This window comes from Lepidochelys kempii, chromosome 11, assembly GCF_965140265.1.
Source record: "Lepidochelys kempii isolate rLepKem1 chromosome 11, rLepKem1.hap2, whole genome shotgun sequence".
NCBI lineage: Eukaryota > Metazoa > Chordata > Testudines > Cheloniidae > Lepidochelys > Lepidochelys kempii.
In genome coordinates, this window is record NC_133266.1 from 1175746 (window position 1) to 1199489 (window position 23744).

At 63.2% G+C, this 23744-nt stretch overlaps 1 protein-coding gene across 4 annotated transcripts; it reads left to right on the forward strand.

Moving 5' to 3' along the window:
- Positions 1–35: 35 nt before the first annotated feature.
- On the forward strand, positions 36–15169 carry ATG9A (autophagy related 9A). Of its 4 annotated transcripts, none has more exons than XM_073304839.1 (15): positions 36–82; positions 953–1074; positions 1467–1509; positions 2145–2210; positions 2596–2757; positions 4410–4551; positions 5738–6486; positions 7031–7184; positions 7631–7810; positions 8442–8687; positions 9074–9291; positions 9981–10098; positions 10577–10799; positions 11339–11481; positions 12150–15169. In XM_073304839.1, exons 2-15 carry the CDS (start codon positions 972–974, stop codon positions 12153–12155), a joined length of 2553 nt encoding a protein of 850 aa, XP_073160940.1. In that variant the 5' UTR covers positions 36–82; positions 953–971; the 3' UTR covers positions 12156–15169. The 4 variants fall into 4 exon arrangements, with proteins under 4 accessions (XP_073160940.1, XP_073160939.1, XP_073160941.1 ...); XM_073304838.1 differs by lacking the exon at positions 36–82 and adding an exon at positions 85–159; XM_073304840.1 differs by lacking the exon at positions 36–82 and adding an exon at positions 85–159 and having other exon boundaries at positions 5765–6486.
- The last annotated feature ends 8575 nt before the right edge of the window (positions 15170–23744 follow it).

Consider the following 23744-nt stretch of genomic DNA (forward strand, 5'->3'; position numbering starts at 1 on the left):
CCGCCTCTCACCCTCCCTCGGATTGGCCCCCCGCGGTCCCGCCCACAGGCGCCGATTGGCCGCCGGAGCCGCCCGTTCGGAGGTAGTGACACAGGAGGCGGCGGCCCGGCCTGGTGCAGGGAGGGGGCGGCTGGGGCCGGTTACCGGGGAGACCGGCAGGTGAGGGGGGGTCCCCGCCGAGAACCCAGGAGTTCGGCCCGAGCCCCCCCCGCCCTGACCTTCCCCCCCCCGAGGGGCGGGCCCGGGCCGGGGGGGCTGGTCCTGCTCCCCCCTGCTCTGACCTTCCCCCCCCCGAGGGGCGGCCCCGGGCCGGGGGGGGCTGGTCCTGCTCCCCCCCTGCTCTGACCTTCCCCCCCCCCGAGGGGTGGCCCCGGGCCGGGGGGGGCTGGTCCTGCTCCCCCCTGCTCTGACCTTCCCCCCCCCCGAGGGGCGGCCCCGGGCCGGGGGGGGCTGGTCCTGCTCCCCCCCTGCTCTGACCTTCCCCCCCCCGAGGGGCGGGCACGGGCCGGGGGGGCTGGTCCTGCTCCCCCCTGCTCTGACCTTCCCCCCCCCCCGAGGGGTGGCCCCGGGCCGGGGGGGGCTGGTCCTGCTCCCCCCTGCTCTGACCTTCCCCCCCACCCCGAGGGGCGGCCCCGGGCCGGGGGGGGCTGGTCCTGCTCCCCCCTGCTCTGACCTTCCCCCCCCCCCCGAGGGGCGGGCCCGGGCCGGGGGGGCTGGTCCTGCTCCCCCCTGCTCTGACCTTCCCCCCCCCCCGAGGGGCGGCCCCGGGCCGGGGGGGGCTGGTCCTGCTCCCCTCTGCTCTGACCTTCCCCCTCCCGAGGGGTGGCCCCGGGCCGGGGGGGGCTGGTCCTGCTCCCCCCTGCTCTGACCTTCCCCCCCCCCGAGGGGCGGCCCCGGGCCGGGGGGGGCTGGTCCTGCTCCCACTCCCTCTGACCCTGCCTCCTCCCCGCAGGGCCCGGCGGGCCGGCGCCATGGCACACTTCGACACGGAGTACCAGCGCCTGGAGGCCTCCTACAGCGACTCGCCGCCGGGCGAGGAGGATCTGCTGGTGCACGTCCCCGAGGGCAGCAAATGTGAGTGGGGCCCGGGGCCTGGTCTCTGACACGCCCGGCGGGGCACCTCCCCTGGGTCAGGGCGAGGGGCAGAGCGGAACGCCCCCGTCTCCCAAGCCCTTCCGTGGGGCGGGGGATCCTCTCGATGCCCCTAGCTATTGGCCACTGCTGCAGGCCAGACGCCGGGTCTGATCCGGCGTGGGGACTCCTGTTCCTTGCCCTGTGTAAGCGCAGTAGCCGCCCTTTTGAGCCTGGGCCCCAGTCGGGGGCGACTGCGGGGCCCCAGCCCGCTCCGTGCCCTGGGTTGTGTCACGAGAATAACTAGCCAGTGGCAACCAACTGACCCCCCTCGCTGGGCAAACCACCACGTAGCGAGCCCCAGTCACCCCCTTTGCCTCCTCTCTCTCCTGCAGCTCCTTGGCATCACATAGAGAACCTGGACCTCTTCTTCTCTCGCATATCCTTGCTGCATGCCGGGGGGGGGGTGGCTGCTCCAGCCCTAGCAGGATGGTCAGGCCAGCATCAGCTTGACACAGCTCGTCCATCTGGCACAGATCGGAGTTGGAATAGTCGGCGCACGTCCCGTCTCCTCTGGGTTGGGTTGCTCCCTGCCCTGTGGAGTCCAAACAGGCCAAGCAGAGGCGTTGCCACCCCTTCCCTTGTGGGAGAGGGTTGTAGGGGGACAGAAACGGGTCTCTCCAGCCCTTTGATGATGGCCTCCTGGCCATTCTTTGTCGCTCTGATTGTTAGGCTTTGGATATGTCTTTACCTCCCTCTGTGCTGGCCAGGTCCTGCCCTTGCAGACTTTAGAGAGGGCTCCGGGGGGGTGGTCTGTGACTGGAGTGTTCACAATCCCCTGCTGGGTGTGGTGGGGGGTTGGGTTTCTGTGACAGGCTAGCATTACCCTCAGCCTGGGACAGGCATGGAGTCTGGACCCACCAGCATTTTGTAGCTGAGCAGAGAGTACACTTGCTTGGCAGCCTCCGTCCTGACTGGTGGCTAGGGGGTGGCTTGGCATGGGAGAGGTTTTCTCTCGGCTGGTGGCCGGAGAGGAGGGGTTGCCAGGCTGTTCTCCTTGACTGCAGCTCCCACGTCTATAATCTGCATCAGAAGAACGGCTTCACCTGCATGCTGATTGGCGAGATCTTTGAGCTCATGTATGTCTGGAGTCCCCCTGCTCTGGGGGTGGGGATGCCGGGGAGGCAGCAGGTTCTCTCCATGCTCTTGTTGCCGTTGGGGTGAAGGGCCTTGTTCCCTTGGGCCCCAGCATTCCCGCTATCCCTGCACAGCCATGGCTGAGAGTTGGGTTTCAGGGGGTGAGGTGGGAGGTGGTCAGGCCACTCCCCTTTCAATCAGGACCTGTCTCCCTCTCTCCCCCCACTCTTTTTGGGCCATCTCCATCCCCAGGAATCTGCCCTCATCATGCCACGGACAGTGGGATGTAACCTAGTAGCCACTCCTGGCTGTGGTATATTAGGAGTTGGGGGCAGGAGGAGGGGAGTCCCTCTGAGCTGCCCTTCATGGCTGCTGCCTTTCCCACAGGCAGTTCATTTTCGTGGTGGCCTTCACCACCTTCCTCGTCAGCTGCGTTGACTACGACATCCTGTTTGCCAACAAGATGGTGAATCACAGCCAGCTCTCCAGCGAGCTTGTCAAGGTGACGCTGCCAGATGCCTTTCTGCCTCCCAGCATGTGCAGCGCAAGGTAAGGGCAGCAGCCACACCTCTGCCCCCAGTCCTGGCAGCCTGCCACCCTCCAAAGGCCATGTTAGTGCGAGCTCCCTCTTTGCCCATTTCCAGACGGGAGCTAAAGATCCAGTGGGAGTGGCCAAACCTTACCCATGGCAGCCCTTGCCCTCATCATCAGTAGAGGCATGTAGCCTGCCAAGATTGCAAGTCACTGGTTTGTCTTGGTCTGAGTGGCCAAGCTGCATTGTATTCTGGGTCATGTAATCGCCAGGAGATGCGTCTCTGGGTATGTGCTTAATGGCAGGGTTGCTGTGTGCTGTTACACAGCTGGTGCATCCCTCCCCAGCTGTGGCTACGTTCTGGTGGTGGGTGAAGCGATCTCTTGGCAGTGTGTATAGCTTGGGCTCCTGTGGGATGAGGCTCTGCTGTGGGGCATGCCTTCTAATTGCTTTCTATGACGAGATAACTGGCTCTGTGAATAAGGGGAAAGCGGTGGACGTGTTGTTCCTTGACTTTAGCAAAGCTTTTGACATGGTCTCCCACAGTATTCTTGCCAGCAAGTTAAAGAAGTATGGGCTGGATGAATGGACTATAAGGTGGATAGAAAGCTGGCTAGGTCATCGGACTCAACGGGTAGTGATCAATGGCTTCATGTCTAGTTGGCAGCCGGTATCAAGTGGAGTGCCCCAAGGGTCGGTCCTGGGGCTGATTTTGTTCAATATCTTCATTAATGATCTGGAGGCTGGCTGTACTGACACTAAACTGGTAGATACGCTGGAGGGTAGGGACAGGATACAGAGGGACCTAGACAAATTAGAGGATTGGGCCAAAAGAAATCTGATGAGGTTCAACAAGGACAAGGGCAGAGTCCTGCACTTAGGACGGAAGAATCCCATGCACTGCTACAGACTAGGGACCGAATGGCTCGGCAGCAGTTCTGCAGAAAAGGACCTAGGGGTGACAGTGGACGAGAAGCTGGATATGAGTCAGCAGTGTGCCCTTGTTGCCAAGAAGGCCAATGGCATTTTGGGATGTATATGTAGGGGCATTGCCAGCAGATGGAGGAACGTGATCGTTCCCCTCTATTCGGCATTGGTGAGGCCTCATCTGGAGTCCTGTGTCCAGTTTTGGGCCCCACACTACAAGAAGGATGTGGAAAAACTGGAAACCAGACTCCAGCGGAGGGCAACAAAAATGATTAGGGGTCTGGAACACATGACTTATGAGGAGAGGCTGAGGGAACTGGGACTGTTTAGTCTGTAGAAGAGAAGAATGAGGGGGATTTGTTAGCTGCTTTCAACTACCTGAAAAGGGGCTCCAAAGAGGATGGATCTAGACTGTTCTCAGTGGTAGCAGATGACAGAACAAGGAGTAATGGTCTCAAGTTACAGTGGGGGAGGTTTAGGTTGGATATTAGGAAAAACTTTTTCACTGGGAGGATGGTGAAGCACTGGAATGGGTTGCCTAGGGAGGTGGTGGAATCTCCTTCCTTAGAGGTTTTTAAGGTCAGGCTTGACAAAGCCCTGGCTGGGATGATTTAGTTGGGGATTGATCCTGCTTTGAGCAGGGGATTGGAGTAGATGACCTCCTGAGGTCCCTTCCAACCTTGATATTCTATGATTCCATGCCAAAAGGGAAGCATTGCTGTGAATCTCTTCTCCCTTGCAGAATCCAGCAGAATGGATTTCTCATTTGCATCCTGGTGATAGCGGGGGTTTTCTGGATCCATCGACTCATCAAATTTATCTACAACATTTGCTGCTACTGGGAGATTCACTCCTTCTACATCAACGCTCTCAAAATCCCCATGGTGAGTGACCCTGGGGCTGGAGAAGTGGGCTGTTGTGGCTAAGCAGGGAGCTCCCGCTGCCTTCACCCCCTAGCTCAGGGTTGCCTTGCTGAAGCTGTAGGAGAGGGGTTCACCCACCCATTGCCCTCAAGGGTTTTGGTCTCTCCCTCTTTCGGACCTCCTTTGCAAGTTAAGTAATCCTGTGTATCTCCTTACAGCTTGTTTTCAGGCAAACCTGCCCCTGCACGCTGTGTGTGTCTGGGTGTGTCGTGGGACAGCTCTGTTCTGCTGACTATCTGCCAGCCAATCACTTTGCTTTATAACCTCTAGGCTTTTCTTTGCCATGCTCACAGCAGTGTCACAGCCTCAGAGGTGTAAAGCAGTTTATTCTCATGTCTTCCCCAGGAGGTGGGGCAGGATCTCTCTCCCCATGTACAGGTAGGGAAACTGAGGCATGGAGCAGCTAGGCGTTGCCCAAGGCCATGGGGGAGTCTGGCAGAGCTGGGTATTGAGCCCCAAGTCCCAGCCCAGGGTCTCCCTCAGAGAGAACTTGGATAAGTTGAGTAACAGCAGGATCCTTTACATTAATTTTTGCGAGGCTATGAGGAATAGGCTATGAGGCTTTACGTTAATTTTTAATTTTACGTTAATAGGCTTTGCGTTAATTTTTGCGAGGCTATGTGGAATAGGCAAGGGCCTGGGACTTGAACACCTGGGTTTTCCTCCCAGACAGCTGCAAGCTCCCCATGGGGCACTGGGCATGTCCCATCACTTCTCTGTCTGGGACGGGGGAAGCTATGAAGGGCTCGGAGCTCTCAGTGGGACGAGTGCCTCGGCGGGATCAGAGACATCGGCACGCCACCCTTTGCGTGCATGTGGCGATGACACGTGTAGTTCTCTAGCTCTTTCCTGCCAGCCCGGGTGGGGTGAATGAGGCTCCCCGCCCCCCCAAGGGCTGCGTTTATCCCTCACTGGGAACCCCAGAGCAGCACACAGCAAGCATCCTGCTGAGCAGGGTGCAGCATTGATGTGAGACGGAAACACCCAGCCTGCAGCACGGCCCGGGTCTGTGGCACGTTGGAGCAGTGCGTGCTGGGACCTGTAGTTTCTGTTGGCTGCTTTGTAGTGCTCCCCGTGCAGCACTTACCCTGCAGGCCCCTGTTGGTCTCCCCCAGGTTCTAACACTGCCTCCTCTCCTCCCGGCCAGTCCAACCTGCCCTATTACACCTGGCAGGAGGTGCAGGCTCGCATTGTGCAGATCCAGAAGGAGCATCAGATCTGCATCCACAAGAAGGAGCTGACAGAGCTGGACATCTACCACCGCATCTTGCGTTTCAAGAACTACATGGTGGCCATGGTGAACAAGTCGCTGCTGCCCATCCGCTTCCACCTGCCCGGGCTGGGCGACACCATCTTCTACACCCGCGGCCTCAAGTACAACTTTGAGCTCATCTTCTTCTGGGGGCCCGGCTCGCTCTTTGAGAACGAGTGGAGCCTCAAGGCGGAGTACAAGCGGGGCGGCAACCGCCTGGAGCTGGCTGACAAGCTGAGCGCCCGCATCCTCTGGATCGGCATCGCCAACTTCATCCTCTGCCCCCTCATCCTCATCTGGCAGATCCTCTATGCCTTCTTCAGCTACACCGAGATCCTGAAGCGGGAGCCGGGCAGCCTGGGCGCCCGCTGCTGGTCGCTCTACGGCCGCTGTTACCTGCGCCACTTCAACGAGCTGGATCACGAGCTGCACTCGCGCCTCAGCAAGGGGTACAAGCCAGCCTCCAAGTACATGAACTGCTTCATCTCCCCCCTGCTCACCATCGTGGCCAAGAACGTGGCCTTCTTCGCCGGCTCCATCCTGGCCGTGCTCATCGCTCTCACCATCTACGACGAGGACGTGCTGGCCGTGGAGCACGTCCTCACCACCGTCACCCTGCTGGGTGTGGGCGTCACCATCTGCAGGTGAGACGGGCCGGCGCCGCCCGCCTGCCCTGGGGGGAAGGGGGAGGCCCTCTGCTCCCAGCCCCCCGGAGGCTGCAGATCTGTCCTGGGCCACAAGTGAAGATAAGTCTGCTTAGGGAGGCCCAGGCCTGGAAATGGGGAGCAGTGGGTCAGGCCAGGAGTGAGAGGCACTGGCAAAAATCTTTTGGGGGGGGAGAAGAAGAGGCTGGGGCCAAAATCCTGGTGGGGGAGGGAGGGTTGCATATCAGGACTGAGGGGCTTTGGCAGAGCTAGTGTGGGGCCCGTCTGGGGTGGCAGGGGGCTGCAGGCCGGGACTGAGGGGCACTGGCAGGGCTGGGAGTGAGCAGAGCTGGAGTAGCAGGAGGCTGCAGGTTAGGGCTGGGGTAGCTGGGGGTTGCGGATCGGGACTGAGGGGCACCAGCAGGGCTGTTGGAGAAGCTCTCGCAGCCCTTCTCTAGGCGTGCTCTCCCCCCAGCATGAGACTCCAGGCTGGGGTTCTCTGGGAAGTGCTGCCCTTCCTATCCTTGTCCTGCTCCCCCTATAGGTCCTTCATCCCCGACCAGCACCTGGTGTTCTGCCCAGAGCAGCTGCTGCGGGTGATCCTGGCACACATCCACTACATGCCTGACCACTGGCAGGCCAACGCCCACCGCTACGAGACCCGGGACGAGTTTGCTCAGCTCTTCCAGTACAAAGCGGTGAGCCCGGCCGCTCTGGCTAGCTCGGAACCGGGGCGGGATTGGACTGGCTCCGGCGCTCAGCTAGGGGCACTCGCAGCGCCCGGGGGGGCAGGGCTGGGGTCTCTGACACACGGGTGCCACCTCAGGGCCGCTGTATGTCGGGCTGTGATGCCCAGAGAGAGGCTGGTGCATGCGAAGGGGCGGGGCTGGGGCTGGGGCCGTGGGCCGTGTGTGTGATGGCTCAGCAGCTCCTGTGTGGTTCCCCAGAGCAAGGGACGTGGGTGCGTGGGTGGGGGACCATTGGTCAGCTCGGGGCAGAACACTGCGGGGGTGATGCTGACGTGGGGCTGCTGTTCCAGGAACGTTCCCTGGGCGGCCCCTCACAGTCACCGTGCAGCAGCCCCCTCGGCCTGCCCGGGCTGCTCTTGTCGCTGCCTGCTGAGCACCCACCTCTCCCTTCCCAGGTGTTCATCCTGGAGGAGCTGCTGAGTCCCATCGTTACCCCCTTGATCCTCATCTTCTGCCTGCGGCCCAAGTCCCTGGAGATCATTGACTTCTTCCGGAACTTCACCGTGGAGGTGGTGGGTGTGGGCGACACCTGCTCCTTCGCACAGATGGACGTGCGCCAGCATGGGCACCCGGCGGTAGGGCCTGCCTGCAGCATGGCATCTGCTGGCGCGTTCCCTTCCCCCTCCCCCTGCACATGGGGGGTCCTGCCTGTGGCTGGAACCGAGGCGTGGGCTGACATCACCCATGGAGTTCTGCCAAGCAGCCTGTAGTGAGAGAGACCTTACACGCTGCACCTCTGCAGCGGCTGCCAGCCCCAGAATACTTGAGGCCAGGCTGCGCCAATCAAGCTGAAGCGTTGCATGGTGGGACCTGTAGTCTCAGTGGGCTGTGTTGTTGCAATCTCATATCTAACATCCGGGCACGCTCTGTGGGGTGCCCTGTCCCTTGGGTGCATGAGCCCAGCTGGCCAGGTGAGGGCTCGTGCCCTGGAGTGGGGGCCCGTGATGCTGCCCCTTGGCCTTGGAAGGCCCTGGAGCTGGGCGTGCTTGGCTATGGTGCGCTTCTCCTCCAGCGAGCCGTGTCCCAGCGTCTGCGTGAGGCCAAGCTGCAGCTGCTGCGGGGGTTCCTGGTTTTGTGCGTTGATGGGTTTTGTGCAGCCTGGCCCTTTGGGGCTCCCCAGGCCCCCCGGTGGGTGTATAGCAGGCCCTGGGCGGGTCCAAGGCTGGGTGTGGAGTGGACCCCTCACCCCACCTGTGTGCTTTGCAGTGGATGTCAGCGGGAAAGACCGAGGCCTCCATCTACCAGCAGGCCGAGGATGGCAAGACTGAGCTGTCCCTCATGCACTTCGCCATCACCAACCCCAAGTGGCAGCCGCCCCGTGAGAGCACGGCCTTCATCGGCTTCCTCAAGGAGCGCGTGCTGCGCGACAGCAGCATGGCGCTGGCCCAGCAGGCCGTGCTGCCTGACAACGCCCTCTTCACCTCCATCCAGTCCCTGCAGTCAGAGTCCGAGGTGCCCCAGCTGCGGCGGTCGTGCGTGGGCGGGAGAGGAAGGGCTCTGGTGCTCCAAGGCTGCCTGGAGGGCAGGGGTCTTGCAGTTGCCCAGCATTGTCTAGCTAGCCCAGTGGGGCTGGCTCAGGTGGCCGGTGCAGTGAGTTTCCTGGGTCTGAACTGGGGTTGGGTTTCCAGGGAGGGCTGGGCCCATCTCCGAGGGTGTCAGCATGTTCTGGCCTGTGATCAGGCAGGAGGGGCTGCCTTGGAGGGTGAGGTGTTCTGGGGTTCTGCCCGGCAGCATGGGGGGCTATAGAATCTGGAGTGCCCCAGGGAGCTGGGTTGGGGAGGGGCCCTGTCCTGGTGGCTGCCTGTCCAGGGTTGTGACTCCCCCACTTCTCCCTGCAGCCTCACAGCCTGATTGCCAACGTGATCGCGGGCTCCTCGGCCCTGGGGTACGCAAGCCACGAGCTGCAGGCCTCCCGCCAGCTCTCCGAGGTGGCTTCTGCCCTGCGCTCCTTCTCCCCACTGCAGTCAGCCCAGCAAAGTCACAGCGGCTTCCAGACGTCCGGGTCCCATGTGGAGGGGGCACCGCCCCGGGCCCACAGCACCATGACAGCTTCCGGGTAAGAGTCTGCTGAGCTGCGCCAGGCACCTACTCAGTGATCAGAGACCTTGCGAAGCCCAGGCCCTGCTCTTGAGGTGCTGGGTGCCCCTCGTGTGCCTGAGATCGAAGGGATTGCTCCTCTGGGCCCATGCTGCCCCTGGGCACTGCCGGGAGCAGCTCACAGCGCCTCCTGCTGGCACACTCTGCGACGTGCCTGGGGATGAGTCCCTGAAGGGGCGGGGAAACTGGGCTGCTCTGAGCCCTCCCCTGCAATGGAGCAGGTTACACAGATGACTAGAACAGGAATTGCCCCGAGGGCTGGCTCCTTAAGTGACTGCTCCACCCCAGGAGGGGGTGCTGGAGCACTCCTGACCCCCTGCAATGGGACACTGCCGCAGCCTCGGACACTGGCTGTCAGTCCCCTGCTTTGGGATCTGTGGCCCTTGGGGGGTGCCTGTGTTGGGGCTGGACCCCACTGAGCGAAGCCTACATGTCTGGGCAGAGGGGGCCCTTTCTGAACGGTGCAGGGAGCGGGTGAGGTGGCACCGTGGGACACCCCGTAGCCCAGCAGTGCAGTGGGGCTGGGCAGGGGCACATCCCCGATCGGCTCGAGAAGGGCTGTGCTGGAGCCCATGGGCCTGCTAGGGCCTCGGCCCTGGGCAGCAGACCCCCCCGCCCCCCCAGCCCTTCTCTGTGTCCCGGCTGCAGCACAGATGCCAGAAGAGCGAGCTCAGGGAGCAGTGCCTGGGAGGCCCAGCTACAGAGCCTGATCCTGTCGGAATACGCCTCCACGGAGATGAGCCTCCATGCGCTCCACATGCATGAGGTGAGCGGCCTGTGCCCCAGGCCAGGGCTCAGACACCGGGGGCCGGGGCGGGAGAGGGCAGCTCGCGTGGGGGTCTGCCTGCCGAGGCAGGCTCGCAGCACGGGGGGTGCAGGGCGGCCTGACAGCTGGAGAGAGGTGTGCTGTACCTGAGGGTCAGGGAGGCCCTGCAGAGACAGCCAGGCACATATCCTTCTCTGCGGTGCTCCCCGGCGCTGGCTGGCTCTGCAGGGCCCCACGTGCCACCCCGGAGCGCGGGAGAGCGAGGGCTAGTGCAGAACGGCCCCCATCCTGCACTGGAGTCGCAGAGGGAGCGGTGGGACCTGGCAGCGCAGGGGGAGGGGGAAGGAGCCAGCACCACTGTGGGGCTGCCGCGGCGGCGGGGCCGCTTCGCCCTGAGCTCCTGTGGACTGGATGTGGGGTGGGGCCATGGCTCTGCCCCCCCCCGCTTGCCTGACCCGCCCCCTCGTGTTGTGCGCAGTTACACAAGCAGCACACCCAGAGCGAGCCCGAGCGGCACGTCTGGCACCGGCGGGAGAGCGACGAGAGCGGGGAGAGTGCCCCGGAGGAGCCGGATGCGCAGAAGGGCGCCCCCGCCGCCATCCCCCGCTCTGCCAGCTACCCCTTCTCCTCGCCGCGCCAGGCTGTGGAGGAGTCGGCCACCCTGCAGACGGGCTTCCAGCGCCGGTACGGCGGCATCACAGGTACGTGCTGGGGCCGCTGGGCGCCACGGCTGGGGCGGCCTCGTGCTGTGGGACCCCCCTCCAGACAGGTCCCCCACTCCAGGCGGAGCCTGGGAACCTCTCAGCATATTCCCTGGCCAGTTCGGAACGTGCCGTGGGACCACGCGCTGGCTTGTCATCGTCGGGGCGTTGGGTCATTGTTTAAATGCCAGCGAAGTGTTGGAGATTCCCCTCCCCTCCCCCCCCACGTGCCAGGAGATCAGCTGGGGCTGGTGGCTGGCAGGTGCCACTGCGTGGGAGCCCTGCTTATCCCTGGCTGGCAGTGTGTGTGTTGAGGAGAGTGCCATGGGCTCCTGCCGTGATGTTCCTATGTCACCCTGCGTGCTTTGGGGAGGAGCCTCTACCGGGGAGCTGTTGGCTCCCACCCAGTAACAGCCCCTCCCTCACTCGGGGGGTTGGAGAGATTGGCGTAGAGCCCCCGGACTGGTGTCCTGCTGGCACCAGAGCCTGTCTCACCCGCATCTACACGTTCTGCTGACTCTTCTGTGCCCATGCCGCAGATCCAGGCACAGTGCACAGAGCCCCTTCGCACTTCTCCCGCCTGCCTCTCGGGGGCTGGGCTGAGGACGGACAGTCGGTGCGACACCCGGAGCCAGTTCCAGAGGAGAGCTCAGAGGATGAGCTTCCGCCTCAGATACACAAGGTACAGCCCAGGTGCCCGCCCTGTGCCCGGCTCTGCTGGGGGGGGAGTGGTGTGTGCAGGGCATTGCTTACCCGGGTAGTGAATGCTGCCCTGACTGGGTGGGGCTGGGACTGCTGGCAGGCCGATGGCGGTAACTCTCTCCCCAGGAGAAATTAAAAAGACGGGGACTTTTCAGCCTGAAAAAGAGCCAGCTAAGGGTAGCTCTGGTAGAGGTCTATAAGATCGTGACTGGTGTGAAGAAGGTGAATAGGGCAGTGTTGTTTACCCCTTCCCATAACACTAGAGCCAGGGGTCACCCAGTGACATTAACAGGCAGCAGATTTAAAACAAACAGAAGGAAGTATTTCTTCACACAACACACAGACAACCTGTGGAACTTCTTGCCAGGGGATGTTGTGAAGGCCAAAAGTATAACTGGGTTCAAAAAAGAACTAGATAAGTTCCTGGAGAATAGGTCCAGCAATGGCTACTAGCCAGGTTACTAGCCTGCTCTGGGTGTCCCTAAACCTCTGACTGCTAGAAGCTGGGAATGGGTGACAGGCTGGATCATTCGATAATTGCTGAGTTCTGTTCATTCCCTCTGAAGCACCTGGCCCCGGCCCCTGTCAGAGGCAGAGCGCAGGGCTTGGATGGCCACTGGCCTGACCCAGCATGACTCTCTCCTCCAGGTGTAGCTCTGGGGGCTGAGGATCGCATGGGACTCTGGACTCTGGAGCAGCCTGGGCAGCAGGACCTGGGTCCCGACCCCCTCGCCTGTCCCCCAGAGGTGGGGCAGGCAGAGGTGCCTAGCGCTGGCGTTCATGCCCAAGGGACAGAACCACCACGTCAGCGCCTTGCAGTGGAAGCTTCTGTACAGACGTGTGTCAAGCCAACGTCACTCTGACTCACGTTGGGTGAATGCGTGTGTGAGTACATACGTGTGTCCGTGTCCGCATATGTGTTGTCCGTGTGGGAGGGAATCGGCGAGAGCTGCACGGAGCACCGCAGAGCCTGCGAGAGGCCAGCGACCCACAGCTGGCAGGGGGAGCTCCGAGTTCTGGCTGCCGGCAGGAGAGGCTACGGTGGAGTCCCTGAGCAGAGCCAGCAACGCCTCTTCCACAGTCCAAATAAAGACCCACTTCAAGCTGCAGCCGGCCCGGCCCAGCCCAGGTTCCCGCGGGGGGAGGGACGCATCTGAATCTATTTTTGTAAGAAGGCTGGAGAGTTGGTTTCCCCCGAGGCCGAGCGGGCTGGAGTCTGACCCCTGCTGGGAGAGAGACTGGCTCAGGCTTTACAAGGCCGCGCCCCCCCCAAAGCCCATGCAGCTGCGTGTGTTCTGGCCCCGAGCTGTCCTGTCTGTGGTGCAGGGGGCGTCAGGGTTCCTGGCTCAGTGCTCCCCCCAAGTGATCCCACGCCCCATTTGCTGCTATTGTCCGTGAGTCAAGGTGGCTGAACTCCTCTAGCCTCAGAGCGCAGACAGCCTGGCCAGCAGCAAAGTGAACCCCCCGCGCTGCCCCTCCAGCATGCCAAAGCCCTGCTGTCTCGGGGCTAGAGGGGAGCTCCATCTCCAGGGCCTCTCTGCTGAACCTGCCGGCCAGCGGGCTGCTTCTCGTACTGGCCCTGGCCCTCTGGGAACTACACCGAGCCCCCCTCCAGCAGCCTCCAGGGTGGGGAGAGGCACACTCCTCTGCCTCGGCCCCCTCAGTCAACACTAACCTAGCAAGTCAAAGGAAAGAATCAGGTGACTAAAGTAGCTTTGCCCCCCCCTTTTTCCCCCTCCCTGGTGCTATGGGGAAGCCCAGCCCAAGGGGAAGTCTGGCCTGGGCTCCTATCATCTGACAGGACCCCTTGCTGGTTAGCTGGGGCCACACTGTGCCTCTGAATGGTCCCTTGGCCAGGATCACTTCCCCTCAGCAGGGTCCTGTTGCAGTGCCAAACGGTGGCTCCCATCCTGCTGCCAGGGGATCTCCTCTGGGCTGTCTCAGCTTTTCAGCTAGTCCCCCCTGGCCCCGAGAGACCCTGAGCCCACGGGGCACCTCCAGTTCCATCTCCCCTTCCCTGACTCGGAGCCGGGAGCCTCTGCCCAGTTCACTCGGCCTTCAGGTTCAGGGGAGGTTCTGCTACACCTGGTCTGTCTGCCCAGTGTGGCCATCGCTGTGATTTCAGGGCTGCTCTCCGGCCCCAGGTCCTGCTGGTGCCCTCCCGGCTGGTGGCCCTGCAGACGCTATCCCAAGCTGGAGCTGACTGCGGGAGCCGGCAGGCACCAGGCATCCAGTCTCCATGGCAGACCTGGGGCCAGGGGGCAGAGGCAAACCAGACCCCCCCCACCATAGGTGGCCGGTGGGGGTGGGGGGGCTGTGCTGCTGCCTCCCTGCATGACCTCAGAGGTCCAGGGAACCCCCCCTCCCAACTACTGGAGTTCATTATAAATTATTAGCACAGGGGCGGCCAATCACGGCACGGGGCGGGGGAGGCTTCAGCCAATCAGAGTACAGCTCTCCTAGGTTTTCTGAGTGACAGCGGCAGCTCCCGGCTGATTGCTAACCCCTTCTCCCTGCACCCACAGCTGACAATCGCCCGCATGGCCCCCCCAGCCCCGCTCCTTCGGCCCCAGCCCAGGGGCGCCCTGCTCCCCCAGCGCTGACCCCTCCTAAGAGCCCAACCGCTGCGCTCCCTGCCCGAGCCAGGGCTCGGGCTCGGCCCCCTGGTGCTCTGCACTGTACCGCTGGGGGGCAGGACTCCTGGGTTCTCTCCCCAGCTCTGCCACTGGCCTGCTGTGTGATGTTGGGGCGGATCACTTGGCTGACTCTGTAAAGCAGGGCTGAGGAGGCTCCCCTGCGGCCCGGGCTGCTCTGGCATCCTGCCTGTCGGGCAGAGCACTGACTTCCGGCCGTGGGGGGGCTCTGCTGCCTGTTCCTTCAATACCCCCACCCGGTTCCTCTGACGGGGCTTGGGACCCCCTGCCTCTCTGTGGTGCAAGCCCTGAGCTTTACTAGCCCAGCGTACTGGTGCTTTACAGGTTTGATGAGGGACAAGGTGCTTCAGTGGCCTTTGAAACAGGGCAAGTCTCCAGCACACCATTGCCAGGCCGGCCCCTCTCTGCCCTGGGTCCTAGACCAGACAGACCTCAGGCTCCCGGCCGGGTATGGACCCCTTCACAGCAGGGAATGCTCTCCCTCGGCCAGGCATGGCCAGAGCGCAGCCCGCAGCGGACTGCCAGTGTGGCCCTGGCAGGGGCTGTGCACTCTGGGAAATGTAGTCTCCATGGGTCGCACCCCCGCATTAGTGGCTGCCCTCGGTCGTGCTCTGTACATACTAGCTGGGCAGAGCTTGTCCCCCCCGCCGATGCGCTCAGCCCAGAGTGCCTGTTCTTAGAGCATCTCCAAGCCTGAGCTGCAGCCTCCCCCAGGAGAGCTCTGTGCCCCAGGGACGGCTGGGCCTTTCTGAAGGGGGCTGGCAGCTGCGGCTCCTAGAGGTGGGGGCAGGGAGGCAAGGCCTGGAGCAGCCGGAGAACCTTGCCATGTGCTGTGCTTGTATCTGTCCGTCTCCTGTGTGCCCGTGTGCATGGCAAGTTGCCCCCCCACCCCCCGTTCCACTTGTGACCCCAGCGGGGGGTGTGCGGGCGCGGAGCTCTTTGGGAATGTGCTGGCTAGACAAGCTCGCGCCCCTCGCTGTAGAGCCATTTAATAAAGAGGGGGCATTTCGTTCACGCCGGTGTCTGGGCCTGTGTTAAAGGGGAAGCTGCTCACCCTGTGTCCTGGGAATCCAGCCGGGGTGCTCATGGGGTGTTTGCCCCCAGCGCTGGAGCCCTGATCAAGCCCTGTGTGCCCCTGCAGGAACGGCCGAGAGCTGCAGCAACAGGGAGCAAAGGGTGGCTCTGACCTGCTGCCCTGGCCGGAAGAGCTAGAAACCCTGGCCCAGTCTGTGCCCTGGAGCCCAGCTTGGCTGCGGCCTGTCTCATTCTCTCAGCCTGCTGCTTAGGGAAGGTCAGCAGGGCCTGGCTCGCCGCTGGCCCTGGGCCAGGCCAGACCACTTCCTGGGGCCCAACCAGTGCTCCTTACGCAGGCTGAGGCTGCTCTGCCAGGCGATTAAAACTGCAGCCCCCTCCCTCTTCCACTCCCTGACAGCCTAGGCGTGCCCTAGTCCCTGCCAGGACACAAGCCCAGCCTGGATCATAGCACTTGCAGAGAGGAGCACTGCTGTGGGAAGGGGAGGGGGAAGGGCAGCCTCAGGGAGGCCATGTGGGGAAGGGAAGCCTGGCCCGGCCCAGCTTGGGGGCTCAAGGTACTGGGCTGGGCGCACTGGAAGTGGGTGCAGGGCACAACGGTCCCACTGAGGTGATGGGAGCCGCTCCCAGGAGGCACTTGGGAACCCGGGTACTCAGGAGAGGCCTGTTAGCACCTTCCTCACAGGCTGGCTGAGCTGGGTCCAGTGCGAGTCAGTGGGGCGGGGGTGGGGGGGCTGCCGCTGGACTCCTGCAAAGGCCTGGCCTGGCGGAGGTGCGCTCAAGTAGGTTGTTTTCTCGTTGGTCGAGCCAGCTGCTCTTGGAGGCAGAGATCTGTGTACCAGCAGCCTCCCTTCCCTTGGGAAGCAATACGTGAGGATTGCAGGTTGTCACCGACCCGTGTGAGCAGGCCACAGCCCCAGCTTTGGAAGGGCTCAGGGAGACCCCATTCAGTGGGCCAGACCCCCTGGGGGTCTCTCCTCCAGGGGAAGCCACACAGCTTCATCACCCCCTGGGGCTGGACCTCTGGGTACTGCAGGCCCCCTGCTCCCCCCTATGAGCTCCGGGCAGGGCATCGAGTCCCACTGCGACAGACCCCACCGGAGACTTGTCTGCTCTTCAGGGCCTAATGCACCTCGCCCGGCGTCTGCAGGGGGGTCAGCCGTTCCCCGGACCCAGCACAGGGAGGCCTTGGGTAGCCCCCTGGAATGAAGGCTAAAGCAGGGTCCATGCTGGTTGCCCAGAGTCCAGCCACATTGTAGTGAACCCCATTGTTCAAGCTCCGTCTGTCTCTGTCTGACCTCCTTGGCCAGACGCCAGGTGAGTCCCGACTCCTGCCAGCAGCCAGCTCTGATCTCCTCCCTCTCCCGGCCTCTTCTCCAGCTGGGGCATGTTGCTTAGCCTCCCTGGGGAAACCCGCCCCCTGGTCCTTGGTTGCCAGGTGTCAATGTCAGGGCAATTGGACTTACCATGGTCTTTTCAAATGCTCCATTGCTGGGGGGACCTAGTCCCAGACACCCACACCCCTGGTTCTTGGCCTGCCCTCAGAGCAAACGGTAGTAATGCAGCATAGCAGGGAAACTGAGGCACAAACAGGACTCATACAAATATTCCCACTTCCTCACAGGTGAGTGTCTTTAAACCTCCTCCCTTTCCTCAGAGGTAAGTGTGATTTTTTTTTTTTATGGCCAGTAGCATGAGCCTTGTATCTCCAAAGGAGGAGAGACAGGTCTTTGTCTGTCTGTCCAGCTCTGCGGGCCAGTGCAGCACCCAGATCTCTTGCACGCTAAGCTGCTTCAACACCAAATGATTCTTTGCTTCATAACGAGACAGCTCCGAGGTGCTTGCTGGCCATTTAGCGCTGGAAAGCAGGAGGCTGGGCTCATGGGGCAGCTCTGGGAGGCCAGAGAGCTGCCTTCTAGTCTCTGCTCTTATGGGCCTGTCCCTTGATCCCTCGGTGCTAATGGGCCCCTGACAAGGCGTCTGGGGGGCTCAGCTCGCAGAGTGACAAGCACCAGCCAGGAGCCACAAGCTAACTAAGAGACATACCAATGACCTGCCCTCCTGCGAGGAGGCATACGGCTGCTGCCTCCTGTCACAGAGTCCCCGGGCGATGCTCTGGGACTGCTCCCCAGGAAGCCAGGCAGGACTCTGGGGGAGTCTCCTCTTGGGGAGCAGCCTGTCTGCAGGACACACAGCTCACCCGGCTTCCACCTTCCTGGGTCCGACCTCGGAGCATTCAGCCTCCTCTGCCCCTCCATGTGCTTCCCACAGTGAGTCCGCCCAGGCGGGGTCCTGGGGAAGCCAGAGGGTCCTGCCCCCCAACTCCGCAGGCAGACGTGATTCTCAGCCAGCCAGTAACACAGAGGTTTATTAGACGACAGGAACATGGTCTAAAACAGAGCTTGTAGGTGCAGAGAACAGGACCCTCAGCTGGGTCCATTTTGGGGGGCAGTGAGCCAGACCACCACCTCTGCCCTTCACTCCATGTCTCCAACCAGCCCCAAACTGAAACTCCCTCCAGCCCCTCCTCCTCTGGGCTTTGTCCCCTTCCCCGGCCAGGAGGGCACCGGATTCCTTTGTTCTCCAACCCTTTAGCTCTCACCTTGCAGGGAGGAAGGGCCAGGCTATCGGTGGCCAGGAAACAGGGTGTCGGCCATTCTCTGTGTCCAGACCCCTGCAACACCTGCCCTCTAGGGCTCTGCAAGGATCATACACCCTTACCCCACCACCTAGATACTTAAGAACTGCCTAGGGGAAACTGAGGCGCCCCCACACTATTCAGAGGAAACATTAAGAACAGTCCCACTTCGTCACACCTCCTTTTGCTCTTGTTTTTATTACACAGCCAATGCAGAGGCATTAACCCACCCGCGTTCTCCACCCTGCCCCCTCAGCCGCCACAGCAAGGGCGGTGTCATGGTTAAAAACACACCCACACAAAGCCGCCACGAACAGCACATTCAGTGAGTGTCAAGGTCAAGCCCTCGAAAGTGAGGAGATGGCAGAGAAGCAGCTGCCCGCGCAGTCGTAAGTCCCCTTGCGTGTCCCACCTGTGCACGGAATGGGGCAGGGCCTACAGACCAAATATGAACTGCTGGGGGCGTTAGACAATGTCCGGGTGCTTCTGCACCAGGGCAGTTCTCCGTAAGGGAAAGGATCGGGCACCAATGTAACGTCCTGCCAGCTCCGGTACTATTCATCGCTGCTCAGAGGCGAAAGGGATCATGCTGTATAATGCCTGCAAAGGGCTAAGTAAACCCAAATCCCCTCCCTGCGTCCTGCTGACAGGGGAGGCCCCAGACTGTGCTTTCTTTTCAGGGTGACCTCGGCTTCCCTCTTTCCACCGGGGCTGAAGGGTGGAAGTAGACGAGTCAGTTTCACAGTGGTCCCAGTCAATGTCTCGTCAGTATCAATTTCCAGTCACCCCCCCCAGGAGAGGGATTTGTTTCTGTGCTTTCCTCCCTCCCAGAAGGGGAGGGCCGGGTTGCTTAAGGTCACTGAGCATCTTTGCAAATCAGACCCTTCCTGCCTCGATGTCCCAATGCTGGACATTTTGGGCATTCAGCGGGGACGCGGCGTGGTGGGGTCTAGGGGGCTGAGAGGAGGGGGTGGGTCTGGTTTCCAGGCTGGTCTCATTACTGATTCCCCATGCTCCTAGGGAGGAGAGCCTGGACTTTGCCTCCGCGCACGCAAGGCATGTCAGTGTCATGTGACCAGGATTCCCTCGTTCCCAGGTCCAGGGCACGACACGCTGTAGTGGCCCCACGCAGGAGGATTCCCAAGTCCGAGGCATGGCTGCTTGGCACACAACCCTCTCGACACGAAGTCCCTCGTCCCTAAACGAGACACAGACTGCAGCAATGCCCTGGGCCTGCCATGCAGGGGCAGGGCAGCTAAATATACCCTGGCAGAGAGCCCGGCAGGCGGCTGGGTGCCTCCTGTCCTAGGTGACCTTTCTCCGGGAGGGTGTGTGGGTCCTGCTCACTCACCCTGCGGCGGGCAGGATGGGTCAGTGGGCAGGTGCTGCAGCTGACTGGCTGGGATCAATGGAGGGTGGTCAGAGCAGGGATCTGCTTTAACCAGGAGCCCTTCCCCCAGCCCAGTTCCCTGCTCTGGTGTGACTTCCCCAGTGACGGCTGATGCCCTGGCCAGGTGCATGAAGGGGCACAGGGCTGGGGGCCACCCACGCCGTGGTTCTCTCCCGGCTCACCCATCCTCCAAGCCCAACCCTAATCCTGTCACACACCCCCATCCCACCCCCTGTTCCCTGGCTTTTTGTCTTCCTCCCTTGAACTTCCTCCAGAGTGGAGCAGCAAAACCAGCCCCTCCCCAGCAGACAGACAGTCAGACGGCTGGCTATGCTCGCCCGTGCCCACTGCCATCCCTGGCTCTGCCCCTCTGCCCACAGGGCACGAGCACATGGGGCCTCCCTCAGCCCACCCCTGAACTGGGGGTGAATTACCTACACGTGAGTTCCCGTCCAGCGAGCCTGCCAGGCTGAGCGGGAAGGGAATGGTGTCTAGTGGGTAGAGCAGTGGCCTGGAAGCTGGGAATCCCAAGTTCTCCTGGGAGTCCCTTGTTACAATGCCTGGTCACAAGGTTGGGGTGATGTCCCGGCCCTGCCCCGCGCCGCGATGACGCAGCCTTGGGGGTCTCGCGCTGCCGCTGAGGAGCTGGCGAGGTGGCACCAGGGATTCTCCCCACACGCTCTGCACCCTGCACCCTGCTCCCTGCAGAAGACACAGGGCGATCGCAGCTGTTCCCTGCTGTGACTGCAGCGAGCTGGGGCCTCTGCCTCCCTCTGGGCCTAGGTCAGCTGGGGCTGGGGGAAGCACAGGGCTGGCTAGCAGGGAGCTGACAAGGCTTCTCTGGGCAGGCTGCACCGTGGTGTTAACTGGTTTACAACGCGCGCCGGGGGAGCCTCTTGGTGCCCTGTGCGCTAACCTGGCCCTGCACCAGCGTCAATGGGACACCTTGGCTGTGGGTGGCTTGGTGTGAATGGACACACAAAGGGGATAAGTCCCATTCGCTCCCCCCCCCCCCACAACATCTACAGCTCTTGAGGTTGGGTGGCGGGGGCTGGGGACTTGAAGCCAGGATTCCTGGGTTCTATTCCCAGCTCTGGGAGGGGAGGGGTCTCAAATGGTTAGAGCACCGGGTGGGGATAGGGGACACTAGAATTTGGGAGACCAGGGTGTGACAAAGTGGGAATGTTCTTAATGTTTTCTCTGAATACTGTGTGGGTGCCTCAGTTTCCCCTAGGCAGTTCTTAAGTATCCAGGTGGGGGGATCAGGGGGTGTGATTGTGGCAGAGCCCTAGAGGGCCAGTGTGATGGGGTCTGCACAGAGAATGGCTGACACCCTGTCCCCTGGCCACTGATGGCCTGGGCCTGCCCTTGCAAAGGGGCCAACTGAAGGGGTTGGAGAACAAAGAGACCAAGTGACCTCCTGGCCCGGGAAAGGAACAAAGGCCAGAGGAGGGGCGGGAGAGTTTCAATTTAGAGCTGGCTGTGGAAATGGAGGGAGGCCCAGATGTGGCTCTGGCCTCCCTGCCCCCTAGAGGGACCTGGCTGAGGGGTCCTATTCTCTGTACTTACAAGCTTTGTGTTAGACCATGTTCCTGTCGTCTCATAAACCTCCTGTTTTACTGGCTGGCTGAGAGTCCCGTCTGACTGCGGAGCTGGGGGGCAGGATCCTCTGGCTTCCCCAGGACCCCGCCTGGGCGAACTCGCTGTGGGAAGCGCACGGAGGGGCAGAAGATGCTGAATGCTCTGAGGTCAGACCCAGGAAGGTGGAAGCCGGGTGAGCTGTGGGTCCTGCAGACAGGCTGCTCCCCGAGAGGAGACGTTCCTAGAGTCCTGACTGGCTTCGTAGGGAGCAGATTCAGAGCATCGCCCGGGGACTCCGTGACACAGAGTTCTATTCCTGGCTCTGCCACTGGCTTCCTGGGTGAGCTTGGCCCCCTTCCCCCACTCTGTGCCTCAGTTTCCCCATCTGTGCAATGGGCTTGAGATCCTGGCTCAGCCCTGTAGGTTGTGAGGCTCAGTTCACTCGAAGTTCCGAGGTGCTGTGAACCTTGCACTGACAGCACTAGGGCAGGGTCCAGGGGTGCTCTGTGTGTTGCCCCCCACACCTGGGCCTGGCCCTCCTGGTGGGGTGGGGGCTGCCTCAGCCTCGCTTAGGCATTTGGGAGCGGTCTGGTCAAAGAGCTGTGGGGCCAAAGGCCCCCCTTGCAGCTCAAACACCCACAGAGCACCAGGAGTCGGGCCAGCTGAGCGCCTGGCTCGCGAGCAGCCCCAAAGCTCAGCCACTGGGAGGGAGAGGCCGCTGCGCTGGGCCCCAGCCTGGCTGAACAAACACACCCCACACGGGCCCCACCATCCTGGAAACGGGCTCAGAGAAGAGGCTGGTTCCTGCGCAGGGCTCCTGAAGAACGTCCTGCCCCTAGGCCCACAAGAGCAGCCCCAGGGTCCCCCAGCCATCGCTGTGGGGCCTTGGCAGCAGAAGCCTGATGAGCTGGGGCCCTGCACCGCTGGAGTCCACCCCAAGTGCAGCTGGGACCTGCACTGGGGGCTCTGTCCAAGCATTACTGTGCACAACCCCCACCCTTGGCCTTCAGCATGGGGGATCAGGTCCCGGGGTGTCTGGATAGAGGGAGCAGGGGATGGGGGGGGGAGCGGGGCACCGGGGGATCAGGTCCTGGGGTGTCTGGGCAGAGGGTGCAGGGGGGATTGCGGGTCCTGGGAACAGGGGGGCCGGGCACGGGGGGATCAGGTCCCGGGGTCTCTGGGCAGAGGGAGCAGGGAATGGGGGATCAGGTCCCGGGGTGTCTGGGCAGAGGGTGTAGGGGATGGGGAGGCAGGGCACGGGGGGATCAGGTCCCGGGTGTCTGGGCAGAGGGTGCAGGGGATGGGGAGGCGGGGCACGGGGGGATCAGGTCCCGGGGTGTCTGGGCAGAGGGTGTAGGGGATGGGGGGCGGGGCATGGGGGGATCAGGTCCCGGGGTGTCTGGGCAGAGGGTGCAGGGGATGGGGGGCGGGGCACGGGGGGATCAGGTCCCGGGGTGTCTGGGCAGAGGGTGCAGGGGATGGGGGGCGGGGCACGGGGAGATCAGGTCCCGGGGTGTCTGGGCAGAGGGTGCAGGGGATGGGGGGGCGGGGCACGGGGGGATCAGGTCCCGGGGTGTCTGGGCAGAGGGTGCAGGGGATGGGGGGCGGGGCACGGGGGGATCAGGTCCCGGGGTGTCTGGGCAGAGGGTGCAGGGGATGGGGGGCGGGGCACGGGGAGATCAGGTCCCGGGGTGTCTGGGCAGAGGGTGCAGGGGATGGGGGGCGGGGGCACGGGGGGATCAGGTCCCGGGGTGTCTGGGCAGAGGGTGCAGGGGATGGGGGGGCGGGGCACGGGGGGATCAGGTCCCGGGGTGTCTGGGCAGAGGGTGCAGGGGATGGGGGGCGGGGCACGGGGGGATCAGGTCCCGGGTGTCTGGGCAGAGGGTGCAGGGGATGGGGGGCGGGGCACGGGGGGATCAGGTCCCGGAGTCTCTGGGCAGAGGGAGCAGGGGATGGGGGATCAGGTCCCGGGGTGTCTGGGCAGAGGGTGTAGGGGATGGGGGGCGGGGCACGGGGGGATCAGGTCCCGGGGTGTCTGGGCAGAGGGTGCAGGGGATGGGGGGCGGGGCACGGGGAGATCAGGTCCCGGGGTGTCTGGGCAGAGGGTGCAGGGGATGGGGGGCGGGGCACGGGGGGATCAGGTCCCGGGGTGTCTGGGCAGAGGGTGCAGGGGATGGGGGGCGGGGCACGGGGGGATCAGGTCCCGGGTGTCTGGGCAGAGGGTGCAGGGGATGGGGGGCGGGGCACGGGGGGATCAGGTCCCGGGGTGTCTGGGCAGAGGGTGCAGGGGATGGGGGGGGCGGGGCACGGGGGGATCAGGTCCCGGGGTGTCTGGGCAGAGGGTGCAGGGGATGGGGGGCGGGGCACGGGGGGATCAGGTCCCGGGTGTCTGGGCAGAGGGTGCAGGGGATGGGGGGCGGGGCACGGGGGGATCAGGTCCCGGGGTTCTGGGCAGAGGGTGCAGGGGATGGGGGGCGGGGCACGGGGAGATCAGGTCCCGGGGTTCTGGGCAGAGGGTGCAGGGGATGGGGGGCGGGGCACGGGGGGATCAGGTCCCGGGGTGTCTGGGCAGAGGGTGCAGGGGATGGGGGGCGGGGCACGGGGGGATCAGGTCCCGGGTGTCTGGGCAGAGGGTGCAGGGGATGGGGGGCGGGGCACGGGGGGATCAGGTCCCGGGGTGTCTGGGCAGAGGGTGCAGGGGATGGGGGGCGGGGCACGGGGGGATCAGGTCCCGGGGTTCTGGGCAGAGGGTGTAGGGGATGGGGGGGCGGGGCACGGGGGGATCAGGTCCCGGGGTGTCTGGGCAGAGGGTGCAGGGGATGGGGGGCGGGGCACGGGGGGATCAGGTCCCGGGGTTCTGGGCAGAGGGTGCAGGGGATGGGGGGCGGGGCACGGGGGGATCAGGTCCCGGGGTTCTGGGCAGAGGGTGTAGGGGATGGGGGGCGGGG